The sequence below is a fragment of the Sarcophilus harrisii genome, chromosome 3, assembly GCF_902635505.1.
Source record: "Sarcophilus harrisii chromosome 3, mSarHar1.11, whole genome shotgun sequence".
NCBI classification, from domain to species: Eukaryota; Metazoa; Chordata; class Mammalia; order Dasyuromorphia; family Dasyuridae; genus Sarcophilus; species Sarcophilus harrisii.
Genome location: NC_045428.1, coordinates 439,457,656 through 439,482,646, shown reverse-complemented (window position 1 = coordinate 439,482,646; position 24,991 = coordinate 439,457,656). Strand labels below are relative to the sequence as shown.

At 34.5% G+C, this 24,991-nt stretch overlaps 1 protein-coding gene across 5 annotated transcripts in view; it reads left to right on the top strand.

Annotated features, from left to right (window-relative positions):
* The first annotated feature begins 14,676 nt into the window (after positions 1 to 14,676).
* CDK8 (cyclin dependent kinase 8) overlaps positions 14,677 to 24,991 on the top strand; it is a 128,096-nt gene continuing 117,781 nt past the window's right edge. For 3 of the 5 annotated variants that reach the window (XM_031960764.1, XM_012545198.3, XM_023499585.2), the window contains exon 1: positions 14,677 to 14,822. In XM_031960764.1, coding sequence (XP_031816624.1) covers positions 14,695 to 14,822 — 128 coding nt within the window. In that variant the 5' untranslated portion in view covers positions 14,677 to 14,694. Of the gene's footprint in view, positions 14,823 to 14,936; positions 15,059 to 24,991 lie in introns of those variants that run through there. The other 2 variants (XM_031960765.1, XM_031960766.1) reach the window with 2 other exon arrangements.

The window sequence follows — 24,991 nt, the reverse complement described above, 5'->3', positions numbered from 1 at the left end:
AAAATAACTAGGGTTGTAGCTGAAAATATTATATCCAGAAAAATTAAGTATAATACTGAATGAAAAAAAAGGACATTCAGTCATCTGTCAGATTTTCTGGATTTTGTTGCAAACAAATCTGAACTCAATAGAAAATTTGACATATAAGAGCCAACATCAAAAACTAATTTCAAGGAACTCAATAAGGAAAACTGTTTATATTTTATATGTGGAAATGTAAACCATATATTGAAGATTGTCATCCATAATTAGGTAGAAATATAGTGCTATTCTAAAAAGCAAAACTGTGTAGGAAAAGATAAAAATGGTAATTATGCTACAGGAAAGAAGTTCTTGTTCTTAAGTAGTTCTGAAATCCTATTCACATTAGGAATGGGTTAAAGAGGTAACTATACACACACACACACACACACACACACACACACACACACATATATATATATAAATCTATAAAGAAATAAGAAGGGGAAGGAATAGGATAAGGCAGGTATAGAAGGGTATGTATATTAATAAGAATGGCATAAGGTATGTACATTAATGGGAAAGGGATAAAGAAGGAGGGATACGAGGAGAAAGGATAGGGGAGGCATCCTGGGGCAGGGAAAGGAAATTATGTAATAGCAAGTCAAGCTAGTGGGCAAAAGTAAAGTAGAAGTAGCAGGGATAGGAAATGAAATAATGTGTATATGTGTATATATATATATATATATATGTATGTGTGTAATACATACATATGTATATATATGTAAACATAAATATATTCATTCATATTTAACTGTAGCCTGCTTGGGAGAGGTGGAGGTAGGAAGGAAGAAAGGGGAAAAAAGAATAAAGTAAAAAGTACATAGCAGAAAATAAAAGAAACCTATAAGCAAAGAAAAGATGGACAATTCTGAATACAGCATGGTCTATTATGATATATGCTTTCTTGAAGTAGAAATTTATTGTTACATATTTTGAATCCTCTTTTATGTTCTGCTGTTCACAAGACAATGTTTACTTTTTTCTACTTTTTCTCCACTTTCTATTATAGTTTTAAATTAAAAAAAAATTAAAAATTTCTAGCACTTTTCCTATATTGCTTATTTCTATTTATTCTGTGTACAGCTTGTTTGTCTAGAGTTGTTTGCATGTAGTTTCCCTAGTTAGATTAGTGAGTTTCTTGAGGAGAGAGACTGTCTTTTGCTTTTCTTTGTGTCTCTAGTGCTTAGAATATTGGCAGATACATAATAGGTGCTTAATAAATGCAAATTGATTGACAAATGAAGAAACTAAGTTTAAATGACTTATCTAATGTTATAGAGCAAATACATGTCTGAGTTAATCTTCCTGACTCAATGTTTAGCACTCTATCTACCATAACTCCTAGCTATCTCTAGATGACAAAAGGTAATAAAAGTCCATGTTAGAGGTATTTTAGGAAGTTAGGTACAACAATATACTGTTATTGTATCTGTGAATTAGTTTAATCATTCTGAAAAGCAGTTTTTAATAGAATGACACAAGACAAGTCACTAAACTATTCATATGCTTTGCTGTAATAATCCCACCACTGGGCATATAACCCAAAGAGGATAAAGGTAAAAAGAAAGGTACCAAAATATATATAAAGTGAATATACAAAATAACAACCATTTTATGAAAATACAATATTGGAAACAAACTAGGTAACTATTATTTTTGAAATGGAAGTGAAAGTGATGAAATACTATTGTGATGAATAAAACAATGAATATGAGAAACTAACAGACGCAGGAAGATTAATATGAATTATTATAAAAAGATGAAAGAACCAGAACTATATGCACAATAACTGAAGTAATGTAAATAGAAACAACACTAAAAGGCAGCTAAGTTAAAATTAATTGCAATGATCAACTTTAGTCACAATTATCGAAAAGTGAAACATCTTTGTCTGCTGTGTTGTAGAGTGAACATGGAATGTTTCTGTTTTGAAACAGACTTTATTTAATTATTTTTTATTTCTTTATCCCTCTCTCCTTCCTTCCTCTCTTCCTCCTTGCTTCCTCTGTTCCTCCTTACCCTTCTTTCCTTCCTCTCCCTTTCTCTCTCTCCTTTTCCCTCTTTCCCTCTCTCTCTTCCTTCTTTTCTTTTTCTCTCTCTCCCTCTCTCCCTCCCTCCTTCCCTCCTTCCCCTTCTTTTCTTCCTTCCTTTTTTCTTTTCCTCCCTCCCTCCCCCTCTCTTTCTTTTTTTTTCTTAGATTTTAGTATTACTTCTGATACATACTGTATAATTCTGGACAAATACCTTAACCCCTCAGTGCCCTAGGCAGCTTTCTAAGATTATAAATTGCAAAGCAAGTACCATCATGTATCAGTAGCTGCCATTTTTTCATTAAGAGATACCTATACAGAAGAAAAAACAAGCCCAATCAAAACAAACTCTTTCTGAAAAATTAGGGTTCAGTGAAAGGTAGAGAGTGAGGGTATATTTGGAAATAACCATAATGTTTAAAAAAAGGTTCCAAAAATACTAGTTGGGAAGATTATTGTGATAGTTCATGTGTAAGGTGAAAAAGAATTAAATTAAATTAAAAGAAGTAAGATTGGAAAGAGATCAATAAGAGGATCTATAAATGAAGAAATAATGGATTCATGGATAGATAAGACTGGAAGGAATCTTAAAGATCATCTAATTCAATTTCCTCAATTTTATATATAATGGAAACTGAGTCTTTTTTACTCTGTATTGGTAAATAAAATCAAAAAAGATAATGAATTCAAAGATAACTCCAAGTTGTCTAGCCATAAAACAAGGAGAATAATGGCACCATTAACTGAAATTTAAAAATGATAAGTTGTAGAATCACAGATTCTTAAAAGGTTCCCCAAATAGATATAACAACCTGATACCCAACCCAAATATAACAAGTTAATAAATACATAGAAAATGCTAAACTAGCAGTCACATTCAAGTGTAATGGATATATGGTGGGGAGTGAAGATGGGGGTGGATGTCTCCATCTTCTCTGTACTGCTTCACAACTTTCATATAGATATATGAACACTTAGTGGCCCATGCTCTGGCTTGCTTGGTACAAGTTGCTCTTACTCTGACAGAGAAAGACAATTATCATGTAGTTACTCTTAAATTTTTTTCAGGACCCTAGAGGTAGGTCTGTTGTAGGGGAATACACTCACATTACTCATCATTTTAGCTCCTAAGTCCCTAATTATATATTTCTTTTTACATAAAAAGCCAACACAGTAATTTCACGGGTAGATATTAAATATAACCATTTAGTAATAAGGCCAAAAATAATATCACAGGCACTCAAATATTAAAGCATGTATATCAATAATAAAATATTTTGTAATCCATCCATAAACTTGGATAATACTCTCCCATCAATGCACCCAGTCACTGTAGTAAAAAGTGGGTATAGAGAGAAACTTGTCAGAGAAATATATGAGAGGAAAACCCATATGCTTGTGGTATCTTCCAACACTGGACTGCAAGGTTTACATAATATAATTGATCTACTTTGTACTACATGAGAAATTGACTTTCTGCTAATTTGTTTACTTATCCTTCCCACTTTCCAAGTGGGCAAATCCTCTCCTCTTTTTAAACCAATATGGCAATTAATAATTCTTTAGAATTACAATTATCCTTAAAGTACTTTACAAAAGTGTAACACTATCGAATTACCTTCTAGGTAGTCTCTCTTTAAGTCAAAGAAAATAAATTTGTCAGTTTGGCTATGTCTAGGCATAATAAATCAATACAACTAGCTGTTTGCTTATCAGAATGTTTTATCACCTAATAAAGTTACTGCTTACCAAAAAACAATCCAGGCTGACTCTTCTGGTGGAGCAAATCATTCTAGCCAGCTTTTTCTTCTTCTCTTCCATTTTATTTTCAGTACCAAATTCTTTCTCCTTTTCTCTCCCCCATCTATCTAGAAGGCAAGAAATATAAATCTATTACAAATGCAAATTTATATATAAACAAATATCCATATTAGTCATGTTTAAAGAAAAAGAAAGAAATATGCTTTAATATATATTATTCTTAGTCTATCAATTCTTTCTTCTCTCTCCCAACCCCCTCTGTCTCTGTCTTTCTACCTGTCTCTATTTCTCTGTCTTTGTCTCTGTGTGTGTCTGTCTATCTCTCTCCCCTCTCCCCTGCCTCCTACCCTAATGGGAGATACCAATTTTTAAACTTAAGTTCTTTGGAATTCCAGTGGATCAATGGGTTGATATCTTCAGTTAGTGGGTGTTGCAGTGCATAGAGTGCTAGGTCTGGAGTCAAGAACACTTATCTTCTTGAAAATCTAACCTCAGATATTAGTTGTGTGAGCTTGGGAAAGACATTTAACCCTCTGCCTTAATTTCCTCATCTGTAAAATGCATTGGAGCATTTTACACTTCAATGTCTTTGCCAAGAAAATCTCAAATGTGGTCATGAAGAGTCAGCTGAGCCATAATGACAAAATGTACTGTTCAGACTTGATTGTCTTTATAATAGTGCTATTACTGTATAAATTGTTCTACTGGTCCTTTACTTTTCTTTGTGTCAGGTCATATAAATCTTCTTAAATTTTTCTGAAATCATCCCCTTCAAAATTTTTTATAGCACAGTAATATTTCATCACATTTATATACCATAAATTACTTAGCCATCCCTTATGTTATGGGCATCAGTTTTTAATTTTTTTGCCACCAAAAAGATGCTATAAACATTTTGGTACACATGGGTCCTTTTACTTTTGTGCCTTTTGAGTATAGATCTAGTAGTGGTATTGCTGAGTTAAAGAGAACGTATGTATACAAACAACTTTTTGGCCATAGTGCTAAACTGCTGTCTAGAGTGGTTGGACTAGTTAACAAATCTACCAATAGTGCATAGTTTCTTCCATTCCTTCCAGCATTTGCCATTTTCCTTTTCTGTTAATTTAGTCAATCTGATGGGTGTTTTAATTAAACTGAGTGGTTTTATTTGCATTTCTTAAATTATTAGTGATTTAGAGTATATTTTCTTACTATTGAGACCTTTGATTTTTTTCCTCTGAAAACTACTTGTTCGTATCCCTTCACCATTTGTGAATTGGGAAACAGCTCTTACTCTAATAAATTTGCTTTATAATTTTAGCTTCCTAAACATTTGAGAAATGAGCTCTTTATGAGAGAAACTTGCTGCAAAGATTTTCCCCCCCATTGCTGCATTTCTTCAAATTTTAGCTGCATTGGTTCTGTTTGTATAAAAACTTTGAAAATTTTATGATAATCATAATTATTCATTTAGCTCCTATGAGTACCAGGTCTTGTTATACAGGAAAACAGCATCAGGAATTGTCTTTCACCTTTGTTTCCCCTCTCATATTAGAGGTGGCAGAAAAGGGTAGCACATGCTACTGAGAGTCTTCATGTCTCTTAAACTTTAGTATATAGTGAAGTCCTTGTGAGGCTGAGTTTCTAAGCAATCAGAAATCATGAATCTGAAGGCTTCTATCACCTTCTTTATACATAGTTGCCATTTCTCTACACATAGTTCTTACAGCGCTACTCTTTTAACTTGCTACTGTTTCTTCAGTCTTCACTTGCAAAGTCCTTGTAGTTTCAATTTCAACCTAGTCCTCCTCTATGCTATATTTTCCAGTGGTTTAAAATAGAGCTTCCTGGCACTCAATGACAGTTTGCGATTAAAAGGTAATAATAAATTTTCTGAGAAATTAATAGACATTTAAAAATTAATCTCCAAATAAACATATCAATTTTCATCTTTTGAGCTTTACTCGTTTAAGTTTTAAAGTAGATTTCTCTACGGACCAGGAGTGCAGTAATCAGACTCATAGATCAGAACACATGAGGAGCATTGAAAGTTTCCAAGTACCCAGTCTGTCTCTGAGACCCTGAAATAACATATCATTCAATACCCCCAAGAAAGCAGCAACAGGTCCAGCCCAGACCTGTAGAAGTATGCCAGAACCCAGCCCCAACATTAAGTCTGAAGTCAGAAAGTAGGCTGGAAGAATAGGGAGGAGGGGAGAATCTCACCATAAAAAATTAGTATGGTGACAGGAATATTCAAGACACAAAAGCAGAAGAGAATGACTCTGAAACATCCATCTGTAAAGCTAAGTCTGAAAGAAAAATGTAGATGGGATAAAAATTCAGCTAGAATTTCTGGAAGAGATTGAGCAAGGATTAAAAATATTTTTGTAAATGAAACAAGAGCATTTTTTTTTTTTTTTGTGGAGGCTATTGGGGTTAAGTGACTTGCCCAGGGTCACACAACTAGGAAATGTTAAGTGTCTGAGATCACATTTGAACTCAGATCCTCCTGACTTCAGGGCTGGTGCTCAATCCACTACACCACCTACCTGCCCCAAAACAAGAACATTTGAGAAAAACCTGGAAATCTATGGAAGAAAGACTTGGAGAGAATTAACTTGGCACATAAGATGTAAAACCTTACTCAGGAAATTAGAATGGACCAAACAGATGTCACCACCTTTGTGAGACAATAAGAAATATTAAAATAAAGTTAAAAGACTGAAAAAGGTAGAAGAAAATGTAAGATTTCTTAAGGTAAAAAGCAGTTTACCTAGGAAAGAAAGAGAGAAATTTTTTTTTTAAGATTCATTAAAGTACTTGAAATCTATGACCAAAACAAGAGCTTACTACATCCTCTTTCAAGAATTCTTAAAAAAAACAAACAAACCCACAGTTGTTCACTCCTCTTAGAACCAAATAGAAGAATCTTCACTTTTCACCTCCTAAAAGAATCCAAAAATGAAAATCCCAAGGAGTATCATAGTCAAAATTCAAAGATTCAAGTCAAAGAAAAAGTTTTCTTAAGATGTTTTTCATTGTATAAATCTGAAATCTGTCTTCCTGTAACCATCACATATTGGTCCTAGTTCTTTCTTTATTCTTGGATCAAGCAGATTCAATTTCTTTTCCTTATAAGAGAAATAATAGCTTACATATTATATTTAAACTTACAGTTTATATATAATATATACCCCTATACATATATAATATATACTATATAAATATGTGTATATAATTAACAGCTTATCTATATAAAACTAGAAACTGAGAAGCTTCCCATAAATGAAGAATGGTTGAGTAAGCCATGGTATGGAAATGTGATCAATTATTATGCTGTGAGAAATGGTGAAAAAAAAATCAGAGAAATTTGGGAAGACTTGTATGAACTGATGCAGAGTGAAGTGAACAGAATTAGAACAACAATTTGTAGAATGGAAACAATATGGTAAAGGAAAAGAACTTTGAAAGACTTAGGAATTCTGATCAATATGACTTAACCATAATTCTGAGGACTAATGATAAAACATGCTACCCACCTCCTCATAGGGAGGAGGGATTCAGAGTGCAGAATGAGACAATTTTAAAAATATGGACAACTTAGAAATTTGTTTTAATTGATTATTCATGTTTCTTGAAGATAGGAGCCCAAAAACCAGGATTTCTTTTCTCTCAAGCACTTGACAACTGTCTCTGATGCAGATATGGAGCATTAAGTAATCAATCTTTACCAATGAAGAAAATCCTATATAAATGGATTTTGAGCCATAGATTATACTAGTACTATGTCAAATAGAATTGACGACAATGTACATCCTTTTTTCACCTCTAAATTTTTTGGAAAGGAACCTAGTTTATCTGTTATAAAAATAGTATCACTTAATTTTAGATATATTCTGTTTATAATCATTTTAAAGGTCCATTTTATTATTTTTTAATTAAAAAATAGAAGAGGCTGCTGTATTTTGCCAAAAATTTTTTTCTTCAGTAATATGATTTTATTGACTTAATGTGGTTATTTGAGTTGAAAGTTTTTCTAATATTATACCAATCCTGCAATTCTTGTCTTAAATCCAACCTAATCATAGTGTATAATGTATATAATGTTATTTTAGCCTCTTTCTAATATTTTAAGGTTTTTGCATCTGTTTATCATGAATATTAGTCTATAGTTTTTTTCTTTTTTGATTTTGCCTAGTTTATGTAAAAGGTCCACATCTGTACCATAAAAGGTATTTGGTAGAATTTCTCCTTTTGTTATTTTTGCAAATAATTCATGTAATATTTGAATCAATTTTCCTTCAAATGCCTGATAGAATTTACTTCTGAATCTTTCTGGTTCTAGTGTTATTATTATTTTTTTTTACTTTGCAAGATCATCTGTGGCTAATCAAGCATCATTCAAAGGGTGGCTTATGTTGTTTTGGCTTTCTAAAGATCAGAATTTCTCACTATATCTTAGACCATTTGGCTAATATTCTGCTCTTTATTGAATATTAACCTTAATATATAGGGCTTAAGAGAGATGGGAAAAAAAGGAAATGGAATGAGTTCTCACTCACCTTTTCCCCCATCCTAACTTAATGCTTCCCTCCAAGAACTAGCTATTTATAGTTTGTTTTTTTATTTTTTTCCCCTCAATAATGTTTTATTTTTCCAATTACACGTAAAGACAGTTTTCAACATTCATTTTTGTAAGACTTTGTGTTTCAAAATGTTTTCTCCCATCCTCCCTCTTTTCCCCTCCCAAAGACATCAAGCAACCTGATATACATCTATGATCATTTTAAACATATTTCTATATTTGTTATATTGTGAAATAAAAATTAGAACAAAAGGGGAAAACCTATGAGAAAGAAAAAGGAAACAAAAAAAGGTGAAAGTGGTATCCTTCAATCAGCATTCAGTTTTCATAATTCTTTCTGCATGCAGGTGGCATTTTCCATTCCAAGTCTACTGAAATTGTCTTGGATGACCATATGCTGGTAAGAGCTAATCATAGTTGATCACAGAATTTTGCTATTACTGTGTATAATGTTCTCCTGATTCTGTTCACTTCACTTAACACCAGTTCATGTAAGTCTTTCCAGGTTTTTTTCTGAAATCAGTCTGTTCATCATTTCTTATAGAACAATAATACTCATTATAGAACAATAATATTGCATTCATATACCTTATTCAGCATTTCCAAATTGATGGGCATGACTTATAAACCAGTCTTGTCAGCTCTTCATGAAACAGGATTTGCTTTTTTCAATCAGCTCCAAGCAACAGCGTCTCCCCTATAAGGAGCATAACTCCTAGCAAAATAGCTGTAAAGATTGCTTTCTTCTTTTTTTCTTCTGTTTTCTCCCAGTTTGTTGTTGTTGCTCAGTCATTTTTCAATCCTATCCTACTTTCCGTGACCCCATTTCAGAGTTTTTTGGCAAAGTACTGATTGATTTGCTCTTTCCTTCTCCAGCTTATTTTATAGATGAGGAAATTGAATTAGGATTGAATGAGGAATTGAAATAGGATTAAGTGACTTGCCCAGGGTCACACAGTTAGCAAGTGTCTGAGGCCAGATTTGAACTTGGGAAGATGATGAGTCTCCCAAATTCCAGGCCTGGAGCTCTATCTCCTGTCCCACTCAGCTGCTTATTTATGTCCTTCTTAGATTGTAGGGGACAGTAAAAGGCAGTATAGGCATCTTTGAGAAATTTCCCCCTTGATGAGCTATAGATGGTGATAAAGGACAGAACAATTGTTTGCCTGCTAATCAGCTCTCAAAAGCTGAGTTTTGTATTCTATCAACATAGTTCCCAGAAAAATGTCTGAAGATCATGTCTTTCTCCTGTTAGCTGTCTCATCTCTAAGTAGCTATTTTTTGAGCTTATCTTCTGTGTTTTTGATTTTCCATCTTCTTCTGATTCTACATTCAACTTATGACATCTAATGTCTCAAATCTGGGCTTCCTCAATAAGCATTTAACCTCTGTCTATCCTATTTCTATCTCAGGTTGAAAAACCCAAATTTACAACTTTTCCAAGTGACACAACCATACAATATAAAAAATTTCCCTTGTAGTTTTCCCAAATAGTTCTTTGATTTATGATTGCTCATATATATTCTTAAAAACTTTGAAAAGTCCTAGCTGTATGATTCTAGGCAAGTCACTTAACCCCAATTGCCTCAGCAAACACACACACACACACACACACACACACACACACACACACACACACACACACACACACCAAAACAAAAAACCCAAACCAAACCAAACAAACAACCTCTGAAAAATCATATGTAAATAAATTAATGAACAGCAATACCATATAGGCACCTCTACCTTCAGATCAGGGAAGCTAGGTGCTATAATGAATAGAGTGCCAAGCCTGGAAAATTCTTCTTTCTGAATTCAAACCTGAGATAACTTAACCCTCTTTGTGACCCTAGGCAAGAAACTTAGCCCTTTTGCCTCAGTTTCCTCATTTGTAAAAATGAGGAGAAGGAAATAATCACTCTAGTACTTTGCCAAGAAAACCCCAAAGGGGTTCTTGGAGGGTGGACTGAAAACCACCACCACCAGACTTCAGATTATCTTTTTAATTTCAAATAGTTCATTTAACTGAAAGATTGTTTGTTTTCAAATCCTCATAACTATCTTAAGCTACCTTTCTTGGACAATTTCCTTAAAAAAAAACAACAAAACCTTTCAGCAACTAAAACATTCACTTAAGGAGGAGGAAAGTATCTTACATTATTTAAAAATGTTTTTTAAAATTTACGATAAATAAGATTTTGTAGACCCCCCTCAGCAAATTACATAATAGCAAAGTTATAATCCACTATAAATATTTCTTGTGAATTTGCTGGTTTCCTTCTAACCTCACCAAAAGGGCCCTTAAGCATTTGTAAATGCATTATTTTCATAAAAATTTTATATAGATGTGAAATTAGGCATATTGGTGAATAGTTATTGAAGATCTCTTTTATCTCTAAATCTATATTTTTGATTCTATGTTCACTTAGTTTTTTTTTTTTTTTTGGCATTGTGATTTTTTTTTTCTCTATTCCTTTGGCATTTTCCCTTCCTTTGATTTCAGTGAACTAAAAATGCCCTACTTCTAGCATAGTCCTCTCTGTATATACTTGCTCATGTTTGTTGTTTTCTATATCTTTTCTACTTCTGGAATAGCATATCCATGTAACGTTTGCATCTGAATGTAAAAAGAGCTATAAATATCTATTATATTATCCTAGGAAACAGCCTAGAATTTTATCTTTTTGTTCATTTCTTTTCTGGGTACAGAAAACAGAATCTTTAATTGGCCTGGGATATGGAGAAATGAGGGAAGGCCCTTATGACCCTTCCCCTTTACAGAAGAGTTCTCTCATAAGGAGCCATGAGTGGAGTCACCTTGATCTCTCAGATATGAATGCTGGAATCCTCTGTTGATGCTGACTCTGGCCATTTAAAAAACACCAATAGTTCTTATTATACAGTCAATGAAAAAAATGCTTTTCCAAACTACAGCTAGTCTGGTGCAGAATGTCTATAGACATACCCCAATCTGCATGAAACATAACCTAGACTCTCTCCATGCTGAGAGATGCTATCTTAGCAAATTGATGTTATCGGTACATGTGCCTAGCATCCCATTAGACATCTTTCATCAACTTGATGTTCATCTTTTAGTTTCATTGCTAAATAGACTTGGAATGACTTTATTTTAGTTTGGTTTTCCACCCATTTTTACTTAAACTAATTTTTTTTATTCTTTCTATTTTATGAGGTGATACTATTCATAATCTCCCTCTGTTCTTTTCTATAAAGTCATATAAAGAAGTTTATATACTAGTTTGGCTCTGCCATTGGCTGACATCTTTGCTTGTTAAACAGGTCTAAGTATTTGACACATAAGGTGATTTTTCAGTTTCTTTGTTTTAATTGACAATTGACTGAGTTATGCTTTGGTATGAAATTGTGATCATTTTATTTCTTTTCTTGTATCTATTTTCTATTTTTATGTGTCAAAAACTTATTTAAATAAGTTTGGAGCTCACTTTTAAAATTGAACTTTTTTTTCTAATTTTTATTCTTTCATCTAGTTTCATATTAATTTTAATCTTTGATCTAAGTAGTTAGTGGTTGACTGTTCTCAGAGTGCTGATTTAGTAATGACTCCCATTCAATTACAAATTGTTTCTTATTTGTTAAAATATAATCATTTAAATTTTGTGGTGATATTATCTGATGCTCACCATGTCCAATGCTTTCCAAATCTTTTCTCTAAGAAAGTATTCATGATGTATATAGGAGTGGGACTTCTTTGTCTTTCTTCATTCCTTACTCTTGAAATATATTTTATCTGTCTTTGCATAGTTATTTCATGTTCATGTTTGTGTTTATATTACTGTGTATCAAAATATATGAATTTTTAATTTGGAAGATCTTGCAAATTTGCAAAATTTCTTTACTTCTCAATTTGCTCCAATAATATGCTCCAAACTACAATAATTTCAGGGTGATATTTTCACATAAATTTATCTTGAACACTTCCATATGAGATAACCAAATGTCCTATGATATTTCTTGTTGCCTTTTGATGCAGAATAAAATCTAGTCCAGTTAGACCAGCTACTTTAAGGTGCCTTTGCTTGAAGAATTTATAATCTACAACTTTGTTTTCTGATTCTTTCAATAGGGAAAAGTCAAAATTGCTGATTCAGCTCCTTTAGTAATTGGCCACCAGGTAAGGATCTAACATTCAGTGTATTAAAAGTACTAATACTTATAGTTTTGCGATTCATAAAACCATTTATTCTTTTCCCCACAACTCTGTCACCTTCACAGTAAAAGCAGAAGGGGGCAGCACAGGACTAAGGATTGTTGATGGGTTGCTGTGGCTGAAAAATTCATCAACAAGTCCTTTTATTGGTACTGAGTCTCCCTATAAATAGCTATGATGGTCTTCTAAAAAGGAGAAATAATAATCTGTTGTCCTCGCGATATCGGAAGCCTTTCCCTACTGGTGGAAACTTCCAGATATTGTGCTCCACTGGCACAGACTTTATGAAGACAGGATTACATCACATTAGTAAGGCACAAGAATGACACCAGGGAGCTTCAGATTCTTTAAGTATAAAAAAGCAAACAATATTTGCACTATCAACCTTGCCAGGCTGGTTTTTAGGAATGCTTTTGGTAAACTATAATAACGATAATAGCTTGGTAAGCTATAATAACGATAATAACAGACTATGAACTTTCATTTTATTTTGATTCATAGGAATATAGATTTAGAGCTGAAAGAAAACACAGAAGCTACTGAATTCAGCCTTTTTTTTTTTTTTTAAACGGAAAACAGGCACAGAGAAAGTGTGACTTACCCAGGGTCACATATAGCTAGGAAATATCTGAGAAGGGGTTTGACTCTACGGTGGACCTTACTTTCATCATCTGTGAAATGAGATGGTTAAACTAGGCGATCTCTGATGTCCTGACAGCAAACTAGTTCAGTCGATAAAGCACTTGGTCTAGAGGCAGGAAGACCTGAGTGCAAATTCAGCTGCAGACTTTTATTAGCTCTGTGACTGGGCAAATCCCTTAACTTCGGTCTGCCTCAGTTTCCATCAATTGTTAAGTGGGGATAATAATAACAGTAATTTATATGGCTTCCTATGTGCCAGACACTCTGTGGAAGATTTGGGAATATCTCAAAAGCACCATGTAACCTTTACAAATATCATCTCAATTGTTCCTCACAACGAATCTGAGAAGTAGGTGCTGTTATGATCCCCATTTTGTTGTGAGAATTAAATAATATACTACTTATTTGCAAAGCGCATTGGCACATAATACTAAATAAATGCCGACTTCCTTCCTTTTAGGGTTTCTTCCAGCTCTGTCCAGACACATAATGCTTTCGAAGACTACAAATCCCAGGATACAACAAAAACTTCCTTTCTGAGGCGGAGTCATGCAAGGGGGTGGAAGCCGGACAGGAGGGAGGAACCTGCTGCTTCCTGGGAGTCGTAGTCCCCGCGGCTGGAAGTAGTCCACGTGGTCGGCCCGGCCGCAGCTGGGGTTTGCCGGCTGCCTCACCCCCTCACCCCACCGGCTCTGTGAGGCTCGGGTGTCGCCGCGAGGGGCAGCGAGCTCTGAGGTCTAGAGCTGTCGAGGCGGGGGAGGAGGAGGAGGAGGAGGAGGAGAAGGAGGAGGAGGAGGAGGAGAAGGGAACCTGAGGGTTTGCGACGTTTTTTGCGACAGCTGCGGCCGCGTTCAGTGATTTCCCCCTCCCCTCGGGTCTCGCTCGCCCTCTCTCTCCCTCTGTGTGTGTTTGTGTGTATGCGTGTGTGTGTGTGCGTGTGTGTGAGTGTGTATGTGTGTATGGGTGTGCGGAGACGCCGGCTGTTGTGTTGGTGCCGCTGCCTCTCTGGGGGAGTGTGCTTGCGTGTGTGAGTGGGTGAGTGTGTGTGTGTGTGAGTGGGTGAGAGAGGGAGTGAGTGGGTGAGGGAGAGGAGGAGGAGGAAGAAGGCGAGGGAGAAGAGAGCGGCAGCAGCTGCAGCCGCCGCCGCCCCAGCCAACCCGGGACGCGGACCGAGAGCGGCTCCGGCTCCGGGCCCCGGCCCCGGCCCCTTCCCTTTCGCTCCACTTCCCGGGTGAGAGCGTCCCCGGCTCGGTCTCCCGCCCCGTCTCTCTCCTCTCCGCTGGATGTCCCCGGCTCCGGCGTGGGGCCTCCTCCTCCTTTTCCTGCATCAGCCGGGGTGGTGCCGCCGCCGGCGGGCGTGAAGCGGGCGGGATCCCGGGGGCCGCGGCTGCCTCTGCTCCCCCCCCGGACCCCGGCCCCGGCCCTGACCCCGGCCCCGGAGCCTCGCCCCCCCGCCCGCCCGCCTGGAGGCTGTGACAATGGACTATGACTTCAAAGTGAAGCTCAGCAGCGAGCGGGAGCGGGTCGAGGACCTGTTTGAATACGAGGGCTGCAAAGTTGGCCGAGGCACTTACGGTCACGTCTACAAAGCCAAGAGGAAAGATGGGTGAGTGGGCCGTGCGTGTGCCCTGGTGCGTGCCCGCCCGGGTGCGCTCCCGCAGGCCTGAGGGAGGGACGGGCAGGGGCAGGGGCTCGGGGGTGGGGGTTGGGGGGTAGTGACATCCCGCCGGCCTCTCCAGGCTTCCCCTTCTCTCCCTCTCTTCTCATCCTTCCTTGTTCCGATTAGCCGGCTCTGTGAGAAAAAGGGCTGAGTGAGGATTCTGAAATAGCCAGAAATCCCAGGTGCTGCTTGTGTGGATTTCCACTGGGGGTGGGGGTGTGGGGGTGGCAAATCCGGGAGAAGGGACGCTACTCTTAGGATGCTTTGCTTTTTGAAAAAGGGTTTCAGCAGCACGAGAGCTTCTAGTCTAAGGACGGCGAAATGGATTTTATAAGTTGCATTATGCTGGTAGTTACCATTCTGGGGACTTTACCATCCCCCTCCGAGTGACATCCATCAGTCTGGAGAGTGGTGCAGTTTAAGGGCAGCTGGGATCCTTTCTCTCTGATCCTCTCGCCTTCCCTTTAAGCAGTTTGTAATGGTTTTTACCTTTAAAGAAGGATTTTATTATTTTTTTGGAAGGAAGGTGGCAAATAAATGTTGATAGCGTGAGTTGATTACTATGATCCTCTCCTATGTGTATGTGGCACTTGCCATTTAGATTTCATTAGCCCATAGAGAAGCGGTGAGTTTTTACGTAGAACAATGGGGGTTTGGTGCAGGGTGGGTGGTGGGGAAAAGACTAGTGACAGATAGGGACTATCTTGTATGCTTAGCTATTCCCCTCTTCCCAAATTTAAGAGCTAGAAGTGAACTTTAAATAGTCCATTTACTTGAGAGAGAAAAAAATCTTTCCTCTTCATAACTTAATTAAATCTATGACTGGTAATCCTCTGAATATAGTGACAAGTGAAATACTCTCCTTACCCTTTGTCAGTAGATAGAATATTTTATAACATTGACAAAAGAGAAAACAATTGTCATTTGGGAAGAAAAATATATTTGATAAGCTTCTTGTTTTCTTTACATAAATAAATATGCTCCTAGCCTGCGTTCCACTTAGAATTGTTGGAAAGAGACTATTCAAGTCCTGTTATATAACCTTTAGAATTTTATTAAAAATCAACATAGGAATACTTGCATATTCCCACCATTTTGGCTATTTACTACTTAACATTAAAATTAAGCCAACTTTTTTTTTTTAATTGGAAAGCAAGATGTGATGGATCAATCAGAAATGTCAGCACAGAAATATGAAGCATTTAACAAAGCTAAATAAGTCCTCTTTGAGTATTTTTAACAATTCAAAACAATTTGAGTATTCTGGATATTGAAGAGAAAATTCCTAATTCAACATTTTTCTTACCTTTATTGAGATTTCTTTCAAAAAAAAAAAAAGGTGAAATAGAAAGCCCGTGAGAAAAAGTGGCATAGTTACTGATTTATATATTTGCTTCAGCAGCTTTTTGTAACAGTAAAGCTTTTTATCCATTTGCAATCAATCTGGAGGAATTTAAAAATTTGATGCTATTTATTGAATATATTTAATATTTTCTCTTCCATTCCCCCTCAACCCTTTTAAAAAAGAATGGTCAGTCCAATGACATTTGAGGAATCAGTTTCTGGAAATGTTGTTTGCTCTATTGTCTAATTAGATTTTTCATTAAACAGTATATTCATTTTACAAATCATGCTTGATTCATTTTCAAAGACATTTTTCCAAAAGCTCCTCTCTCCAGAAATTCATAAAATTTTGAACTCCAGGAAATTAGAAAATGAGGTTGTTTTGATCAAATTGTCGCTCATTTTATAAAATTTTAGTGAGTATAAATTAACTGGGAACCAGTTACATTTTCAGACATTGCCTATGTATACTCATATATGCAAATTTGTGGCTTTAATTATGATTACACATCTTATTAAATCAAATGTATTACTCTGTTTGGAGAAGATACTTTTCGACTTGTTTTTGTCACATTGTCATGTTTTAATTTAAATTGTTTAAAAAATAGAAACATTGTCACATTTTTAAAAGTTTTAAAAGAATGCTTAAATTGTTTTTTATTTTAAATTATTGTAACAAAAGGAATTTTGTATTTTCTAAAGGAAATCTTTATTTGAAATTCTTTGAGCTTCCTTTTGTGTATATGATGAGCATTTAAAAATGTATTGAATTTCAGGTTTTTGCTTGTTTCAGTTTTCCAAAAGTCTTTTTTTTCCTCTTTGGCTTCTGGTAAAGTATAATATTGTGTCTCTGAAATTATCTTTTTTATTTTATGTTTGTTTAATGTAATGCATATAATTTCGTTTTGATCTTGGAGATGCAGATTCTACAGTTATGAAATTTTCTAATAAAATAAAGATGATTAAGTAATTTTTGTTTTTTTATATTGATTCACGTTTGTATATTTTAAAATTTAAATTTCATCCTGATCCTGGAATTCAGCTAATGATAGGAGTAAATTTGAGAAAGTGGATTTTGTTGTGAAATTTTATCTTTATTGGGTACAATAAAATGAAACTAATTTTGTTTAGATATTTTAACACCTGTTAATGTAATTAGAATTAAATCTAATAACTACTATATAAGATTATTCTTATGACCAAGTAAACTTTGAAATACAGATAATTGTGTGCCTATCTTCTCTAAAGCAAATCTGCAAGAATTTCTTCCAGTAATCATATTTTTTTTGGAATGAAATATATTCTAAATTTGTGTCATCATTCTGTCATGTGACCAAGTTGTTTAAATTAAACATAATCTGTTAAGTTTGGATTTTGGGGACTAATAGTGAAGCAAATGAAAAATTCCTTAATGTGTTAATATATAGTTTAGAGTAAAGAAATACTTATGATTGAGATAATTTAGATTTAGATAATCTCCAAAAGAGTTCAAGTGTTTGTGTTATACAAGTGCACAGTAAACCTTGAAATTAATGACCATTGTCAATATAAATAAGATAGAAAGTGTTCTTTCTGTCTGGGTACCAACTCTGGGAGTGGCTTCTTCTGAAGTCAGTTGCATGCACTTTGAAGAAAGTTTAGGCAACTAAATCCGTTTTGTTTGAAAAACGTGGGAATATGTGCTTTGGAAGACATGAACAGTTTGTGAGTTTAAAAGGCTGAACTAAATCCTTTATAGGATTTAAAATAATTTTATGATTCATCTCCCAACATATTTCTTTTAGTAGATTGTCTTATTTTTTATGAACTCATAAACTTCTTGAGAAAGTAACTATCACATAATTCACAGTGTTGTTTCTTTTTCCTTTTTTTTTTTTTTTTAAGTTGAGCATATGTTAAAAAAAATTCCTTCATGGTATTTTTGAAGATTAGTAAAGCTACTTATAAATTAATATAATAGCATTAATATAAATATTCAGAGTTAAAATTGTTCTTGGATGATTTAATATTCTTTGTGTTGACGGAAAATATGTGTGCATGTGTGTATATATATATATGTGTATGGATGTGTACATAAACATATATATTGCCTAAAACAATTAATTATATGCTTTCTCTTAGCCTATGTAATTAGATTTAGTAAACTGGTATATATTCTTATGTGCTCTTCAACTCTTCTTGGAATTTTTATGCTTAGAACCATTATGCTAATTACTTATTTCTTTAAAATCAAAAACCATTTTGATGAAAGTAATTAGCTTAAGATGGAAAATTTTAAATTCTAGTGGAAAAAGAAAACTTAAGATTTTTTTAAAAGTATAAAATTCAGTGCATACAAGGTAAAACTTTTTTGCAAGGTGACATAAAATTCAACAGCTGTTAAATTTGGGATTTTATGAGGCATACTATAGATTGCCTTGCATAACTATCTTCTATTTTATGTCCATTATAACTTTAGTTTCATATTGGGACATTGGCTATTATTGCTAACTCCCAGAGAGAAGTGGATACCTGTTTACTAATTATTAGCAATCTGTTTCATAGCATTTCTGAAATCTGGAATTGATATTTCTTGGCACTGGTGGCGGAAAAAAAAAAAATGCATGCTTGGTGCTGCCATTGAGTTTTTTAGAGGCTGCCCTGGGATCCTTTAAATTTAGGACTTGGTAACTAAATGCTTTTTGATGTGTTACTTAGTGATTCATTTGCTTAACTCTTGCTTCATGAGACAATCAAATGGAAGCATGGCAGCACTTAGAAATATCCTTTTTAAGAAGTCTGCATATCTCTACCCCATTGTTAAGCAGTTTGATTTTACATTGGACGCTTAAGTCCCTTGCCCCATTAATTTAATGTAAGGTCATAGGTCACAGATCTTATGAATTTCTTGAGGACTGTGACTATCTTTTGTTTCTTTTTGTTTTCCTAACATTTAGCACAGTTTCTGGCACATAGCAGGCACTTAATCGAATGTTTACTAATTGAATGATTGATAGATCTAGAGTTGGAAGGGACCTCAAGGGCCTGGCCACTTCCGAGTAACCTTGTTTTACATACTTGCTTCAGAGAAGTGGAACAAGCTATCTAAGTATCAACATAGGATTTGAACTCACAGCTTATGACTCCAGAGTCATTGCATTTTCCATTGCACTGCTACTCACTCATTACTAGATTGCAAGCTATCTCTTTTCCTATTCAGTGTAACTAGAGGAAATCAAAACTTTAATAGATTGGCTCTATTACATATTTATGTTTTTCAATCTTAACTGTGCCCTAACTGCTGCATTGTAATATTTTTACTCTTCTTGATTTACTCTGTCACATTTGCCACAGTGTCTATTCCATATCATCTTTTCTTAAGCCTTCTATGCTACTACAGCCCCTCCCTTTCATCAGATGATTTTTTTGTTTTCCTGAAAAAAATCGAGGCCATTTGTTCTGAGCTTCCTCTCCTCTTTTGCTCTAGTTTTGGGGAATTTTTTGGCAACGTTTCTGTGGTCTTTTCTCTTCCTGTCTTCTCAGGGAGTCTGTCTTTTAGATTATCCCTCCCCCTAATTTTCAACTTTTCCTTATATGTTGGATTTTTAAAAAAAATTTGCTATGTTATAAATGTAACCATGGCTCACCAAGGCTTTGACAGTAGTATACAGTCTCTTAGAGGATGTACCATTCTGGAAGAGCTTTGGATAGGAACCTATTGACATACTTTATATCTGTTTAAGGATTGGCTACAAAGTGGTGAATTACCTGGCACAGAATTCAGAGAGGAGGTACAGAAGGATTGTGATTTTTATTAGTGGAGGAAGCACCTAAAATGATTAAATTATAGGTTCTTGAAGTATTGAAGTAAACTTATAATTCATAAGAGCTGGAGGGGACCTTAAAAAGTTACCTTTAAGCATCTTGTAGAGTTGGAGTTGAAGATCTTACATGTCATTATATCATTGTTAGCCCCTCTCGTTTTATAAATGTGGGAAAGTGGCTTGTTTAGGATTATGTAGAGAAAACGAGTGACAGAAGCAGAAGTATTCCCATTCGAATTCTCTTTCCATTCTACTTCTTGTTGATCATCAATAGGTGATCTCTGTTTAAAGTTTTGTTCTCCTGTGACCAATGCATTCCTTAACTATTTGATTAGTTCCAAATAGTTCCTTAACTATTTGTAGTGAACCTTTACTTTATCTTGATATCTTCTTCAGATTTTGTCCTCTATCTTTTTCCTTTTCCATCTAATAGAAAAGGCTATTATCTTCTTCAATTCAAATTTGGTCTCAGATACTTAGCTTTGTGATTCTGGGTAAGTCATTTAACAACCTTTCTCCCCCACCCTCCACCCCCCAATTTGCCTCAGTTCTCCTCATCTGTTAAATGAGCTGGAGAAGGAAATGACAAATCACTCCAACATCTTTGCCAAGAAATTTCCAAATGGGATCATAAAAAATTGGACTCGACTGAAAAATAGTTGAACAACAAAATCTTCATTCATTTGATATTTGTATCCTATACATACTAATTTTCTACTCAATTCTGGTTTCTGACTTTCCCACTTGATTGAAACAATTCTCCTTAAGATTACCAACAATCCTAATTGCTAAATCCAGTGGTCTTTTCTCTTTCAGTTCTTGTGTTTTTGTTTTGTTTTGTTTTTACTTCCCTACTGTGTTTGGATCCTGTTGAGCATTTCCTCTTTTTAGATAGCCTCTTTTTCCTGGATTTCCTGCTTTCTCCTGATTCTGTTCTTTCCAGTCTGACCACACTTTTCCAGAATTCTTTTTTGTATTTTTATGCTCGTCCTGATCTCCATGTCCTAAACTCTTGCTCTCTTTCTCCTCCCATTCTGCTTTCTCTCTCTCTTTTTTTTTTCATTTCATTTTTTTTCTCCTATCTCTCTGTGATCTTAATTAGGTTTCATTTTTATCAATAATCACTAAGCAGATGGCCTCCAGACCTATATATTCATCCCTAAACTTTTTAACTTTTAACCCCATTCCTTTAAGTATCTCCACTTAACTGGTATATAGGCATCTCAAATTAAACAAGATCAAAACAGAGCCCATTATCTTTCCCCTTAAACTCACTCTTCTTTTTAACTTTATTTCTGTTAAGTGAATCTCTATGCTTCTAATCACCCAGGTTGTCAACTCATCCAGGTCATCAAGTCATCCTTACAATTACATTGTATTATAAGACAGCTGTATTAATAAACTGGACCTCATCCATTGTTGGTGAATCTGAATTGTGAGAGGAATTGAAGCAGGGCTATAAAAATTGATTGGAGAAGTTGGGGGTGTTTAACCTAGAGAAGAATCAGGAATATATGAAAATTATTATTTCAAGTATATGAAGTATCATATAGTAGAAATGTGATTATATTTATTCTGCTTTGCTTTAGGGGGTAGAACTAAGTATAATAGATGGAAGCTTCAGGGAAAGTTGAAGAAAATATGAAGAAAAACTTTTTAACAACTGGAGGTATCAAAAAAAAAAATGCAACAGGCTGGGTCAGAAGGTAATGAATACCTCTAGAAAAATATACAAGTTAAAATTGCCAACAGTAGGGAATGTTTTAGAATAAATTCATGCTAGATTTCTGAGAGTGAGATTCTTTAATTCCAAGATTTCCTCAACACATTATACCTTTTTACAATTGAGAATATTTATCTTCCCTATTATGTTAATTATGTTAAGATATATTTTTTGTGCACCTTTTTGTGCTATCTTGTAGCTATTGTTTTATTTATTTATTTTTTTGGAGCAGAGGAGAATAGCAAACTAAATTACAATAAAGTAACCTTTAGATATGTGGGTCATTTTTTTTTTCCCAGAGCGATTTTTGCATTGCTATCTGGTAGATAATGTTTTTTTTATATATATTATTGCAGACTAGCTTTTCATAAAGTTGGCTTTAAAAAAATTTTTTTTTACTGATGTCTTTTGTTTATCATTGTGTTTCAGTATATTTCTCACTTCTCTACCCAGAGGGTTAAGTATCACCATAAAGAAGAAAGAGTGCTATGGGTGGTACAATGGATAGATTACTGGGCATAGAGAATGGAAGTCATAGGTTCAAATCAGGCCTCAAACAAGTATTAGTTGTGTCATCTTGAGCAAATTAATTATCCTTTATTTGTCTCAGTTTCCTCAACTGTGAAATGGGGATAATAAAGAATTTACCACCTAATATTGTTGTGAGAATAAAATAAAATATTTCTAAAGCTTTTAGAACAGTGCCTAGCACAAATAGGTATTAATATTAACTATTATAATTAGAACTAAGAGAGTAATAAAAACAAACAGCTTAGCAAAACAAACCCATCAGGCATATACAACAGTATGTTATGTTCTCTGCTGTTTTGGTAAACAGGGATGGATAGGAGGTACATTCTCGTCTTTTAGAGGAAACTACCCAAAATTCATTTTGATTTTGTTTCCATTCACTTTGTCATAATCATGAGATATATTTATATTCCCAGTTATTTTTTCTTTACTTTGTGTCAGTCTTCCCATGCCTCTTTGTATGCTTCATTTTTGTGATTTCTTACTGTGGTATTTTATTCAACAAGTTTCAAAGTCATTTGAATAAACTCTAAAAGTTTAGTTCATGCAAGGTATTCTCTGTTCTTGATTCCTGCCTCTTATCCTCAGGAGTTTGTCCCTTAGATTAAAAGTAAGGCCCTCTTGCCTTAATTTTCTGCCAAGCCCTTTTTTGTTTACATTCAATTAAGGTCTCTCTGATGTTTAATAGTTTTCTATCACAGGGTCACTGTCTCCAAGTTATAAGCATCCCATTTAAGAATAGTAATTTAGATACAAGGCAGTTCTTTTTGATATTCCCGGAGTAGAAGAAGGGTGAATTGAGACTATACTGGGATGGGGAAGAGAAATCTTTTCTTCCATGGAATTTGAGTAATTGTGGTAGGACATCATTTTAGAGAGTAGGGCTGTAACAGTGTCTTTTGGGAATTGAAATTAAAATCTTAAAATTTTTCTGCTTAGAAATAATAAAAACTGCATTATTGGAGTTCTTGAACTGAGTTAAATAAGAGACTGAAGGCTGAGAACTGGATCAGTGTTTATTAACATTGTTTCTATAAGTTCCAAAGGAGTAATTACAAATAAACTTTTGTAACATTTCTAAGATTGGGGATTGTGCCTGCATTAAAGCACTTTTGATTACTTGTTTTCTTTTTTTTTTTTTTTTTTTTCCCTTTCTATCTTTGCTTCTTCCCTCCTCCCTTTTTAAGATTTAGTGTTATTGTCAAATCCAGCCCTTTGGAACTTTTGACTTTACTTTGGCTATATTTTATATTACTTAGGTGGGTCTAATGTTTCCACTGAGACATCTGTTAAGGCATTGATGAGATTTTTGTCTTTGTATCCTTAAAACTTAACCTGGTACCTAGCACCTGGTAGGTGCTTAATAAATGCTTGTTGATTGATTCTCTTGATTTCTTCCCCTCCCCGCTTTTTGTTGATATTACGATATTGAAATTCCACTTTTTCCTTCTCTCAATTCCTACCTTTTTTAGAGAAGTTTGTTCCCTGTTGTTTTGAACTTATGCCATGTCAGTCTTTGGAATATCTTTTTGCCAAGATTTTTTTACTCTGTTTGAAGTTGATTTATCTGATGGCCCTGTTCTTGGGTCCTCTATACATGAGGCCTTTTTTGTTTTATTTTGTTTTGTCTGTCAAATTTATTAATTTCTTTGACAGATTATTATATCTTTTTCTTTGAGCTGTATTTTAGGCTACACCTTATTTGGAGAATACCTTTAAGTTTGATGAACTGGATCATTCTAATAGATTGTGATTTTATTAATTTTTCAAAGCCTTCTCTATCTCTTTGGGAAAAAATTTTAGAGAGGCCTTTGCCTCCCTTTCTCCCCAGTAAAACTATTTTCATTTCCTTTTCAATGATTACCTTATAAAACTACTTTATGTGAGTTGGGAGTTGTCATAATGTAGTGGAAAGAGTATATGAATTTTGATAGTGCACATCTGAGTTTAATTCCCATACTTAATCTCTTTGTGACCTTAGGTTTCTCACTTAGCTCTGGGCCTTAGTTTCTTCATTAAAATCTAGGAAAGTACTCTAAGATAATAAAAAAGATTAAATACTTTGATACTTTCTAGAGGAAAAATGTTTGATATGCTGCATTGATGCCAGGTAGTTGAATTACTTACAAATCAGTAATTTATTTTCTTAGTGCCTGGAAAATGATTTAAATTGAGATCAATATAAATCCATGTATATACACATATATGTACTATACACATATATATGTATATATGTATATATATATTATAATTGTTAAGCTACAATTTTCCTTTTGCATAAATAAATATCTGAGATCACATTTGAACTGGCGTCTTCCTGAGTCCAGGATTGGGTACTTTATCCACTGTGTCACCTACCTGCCCATGCAGAAACAATACTGATAACAATCAAAATGATTTCTGAATCAAATTTGACTCAAAATGACATTTAATTTGATTCAAGTTCCTTTTTAATATTGGATAGAAAAGCAACAATTGATTACAATTTGAAGTTCACTTTCCTGTGTGGGATTGTAAAACAATCTGTAATTATTCATCTTCTATTCATTTAAGGCTTTTAAACTCAGAATCTAAGGCCACAGACTTTGAGTCTGAATTCTAACAAAGGAATAATCTAAGGTAAGAATTGTTTTCTGGCTTAGGCTTTTAAATACATTTATCTTCTCTGAAGTCATTGTTTATGGAATTAAGAAGAGTTGGATTTTGTTGTTGCT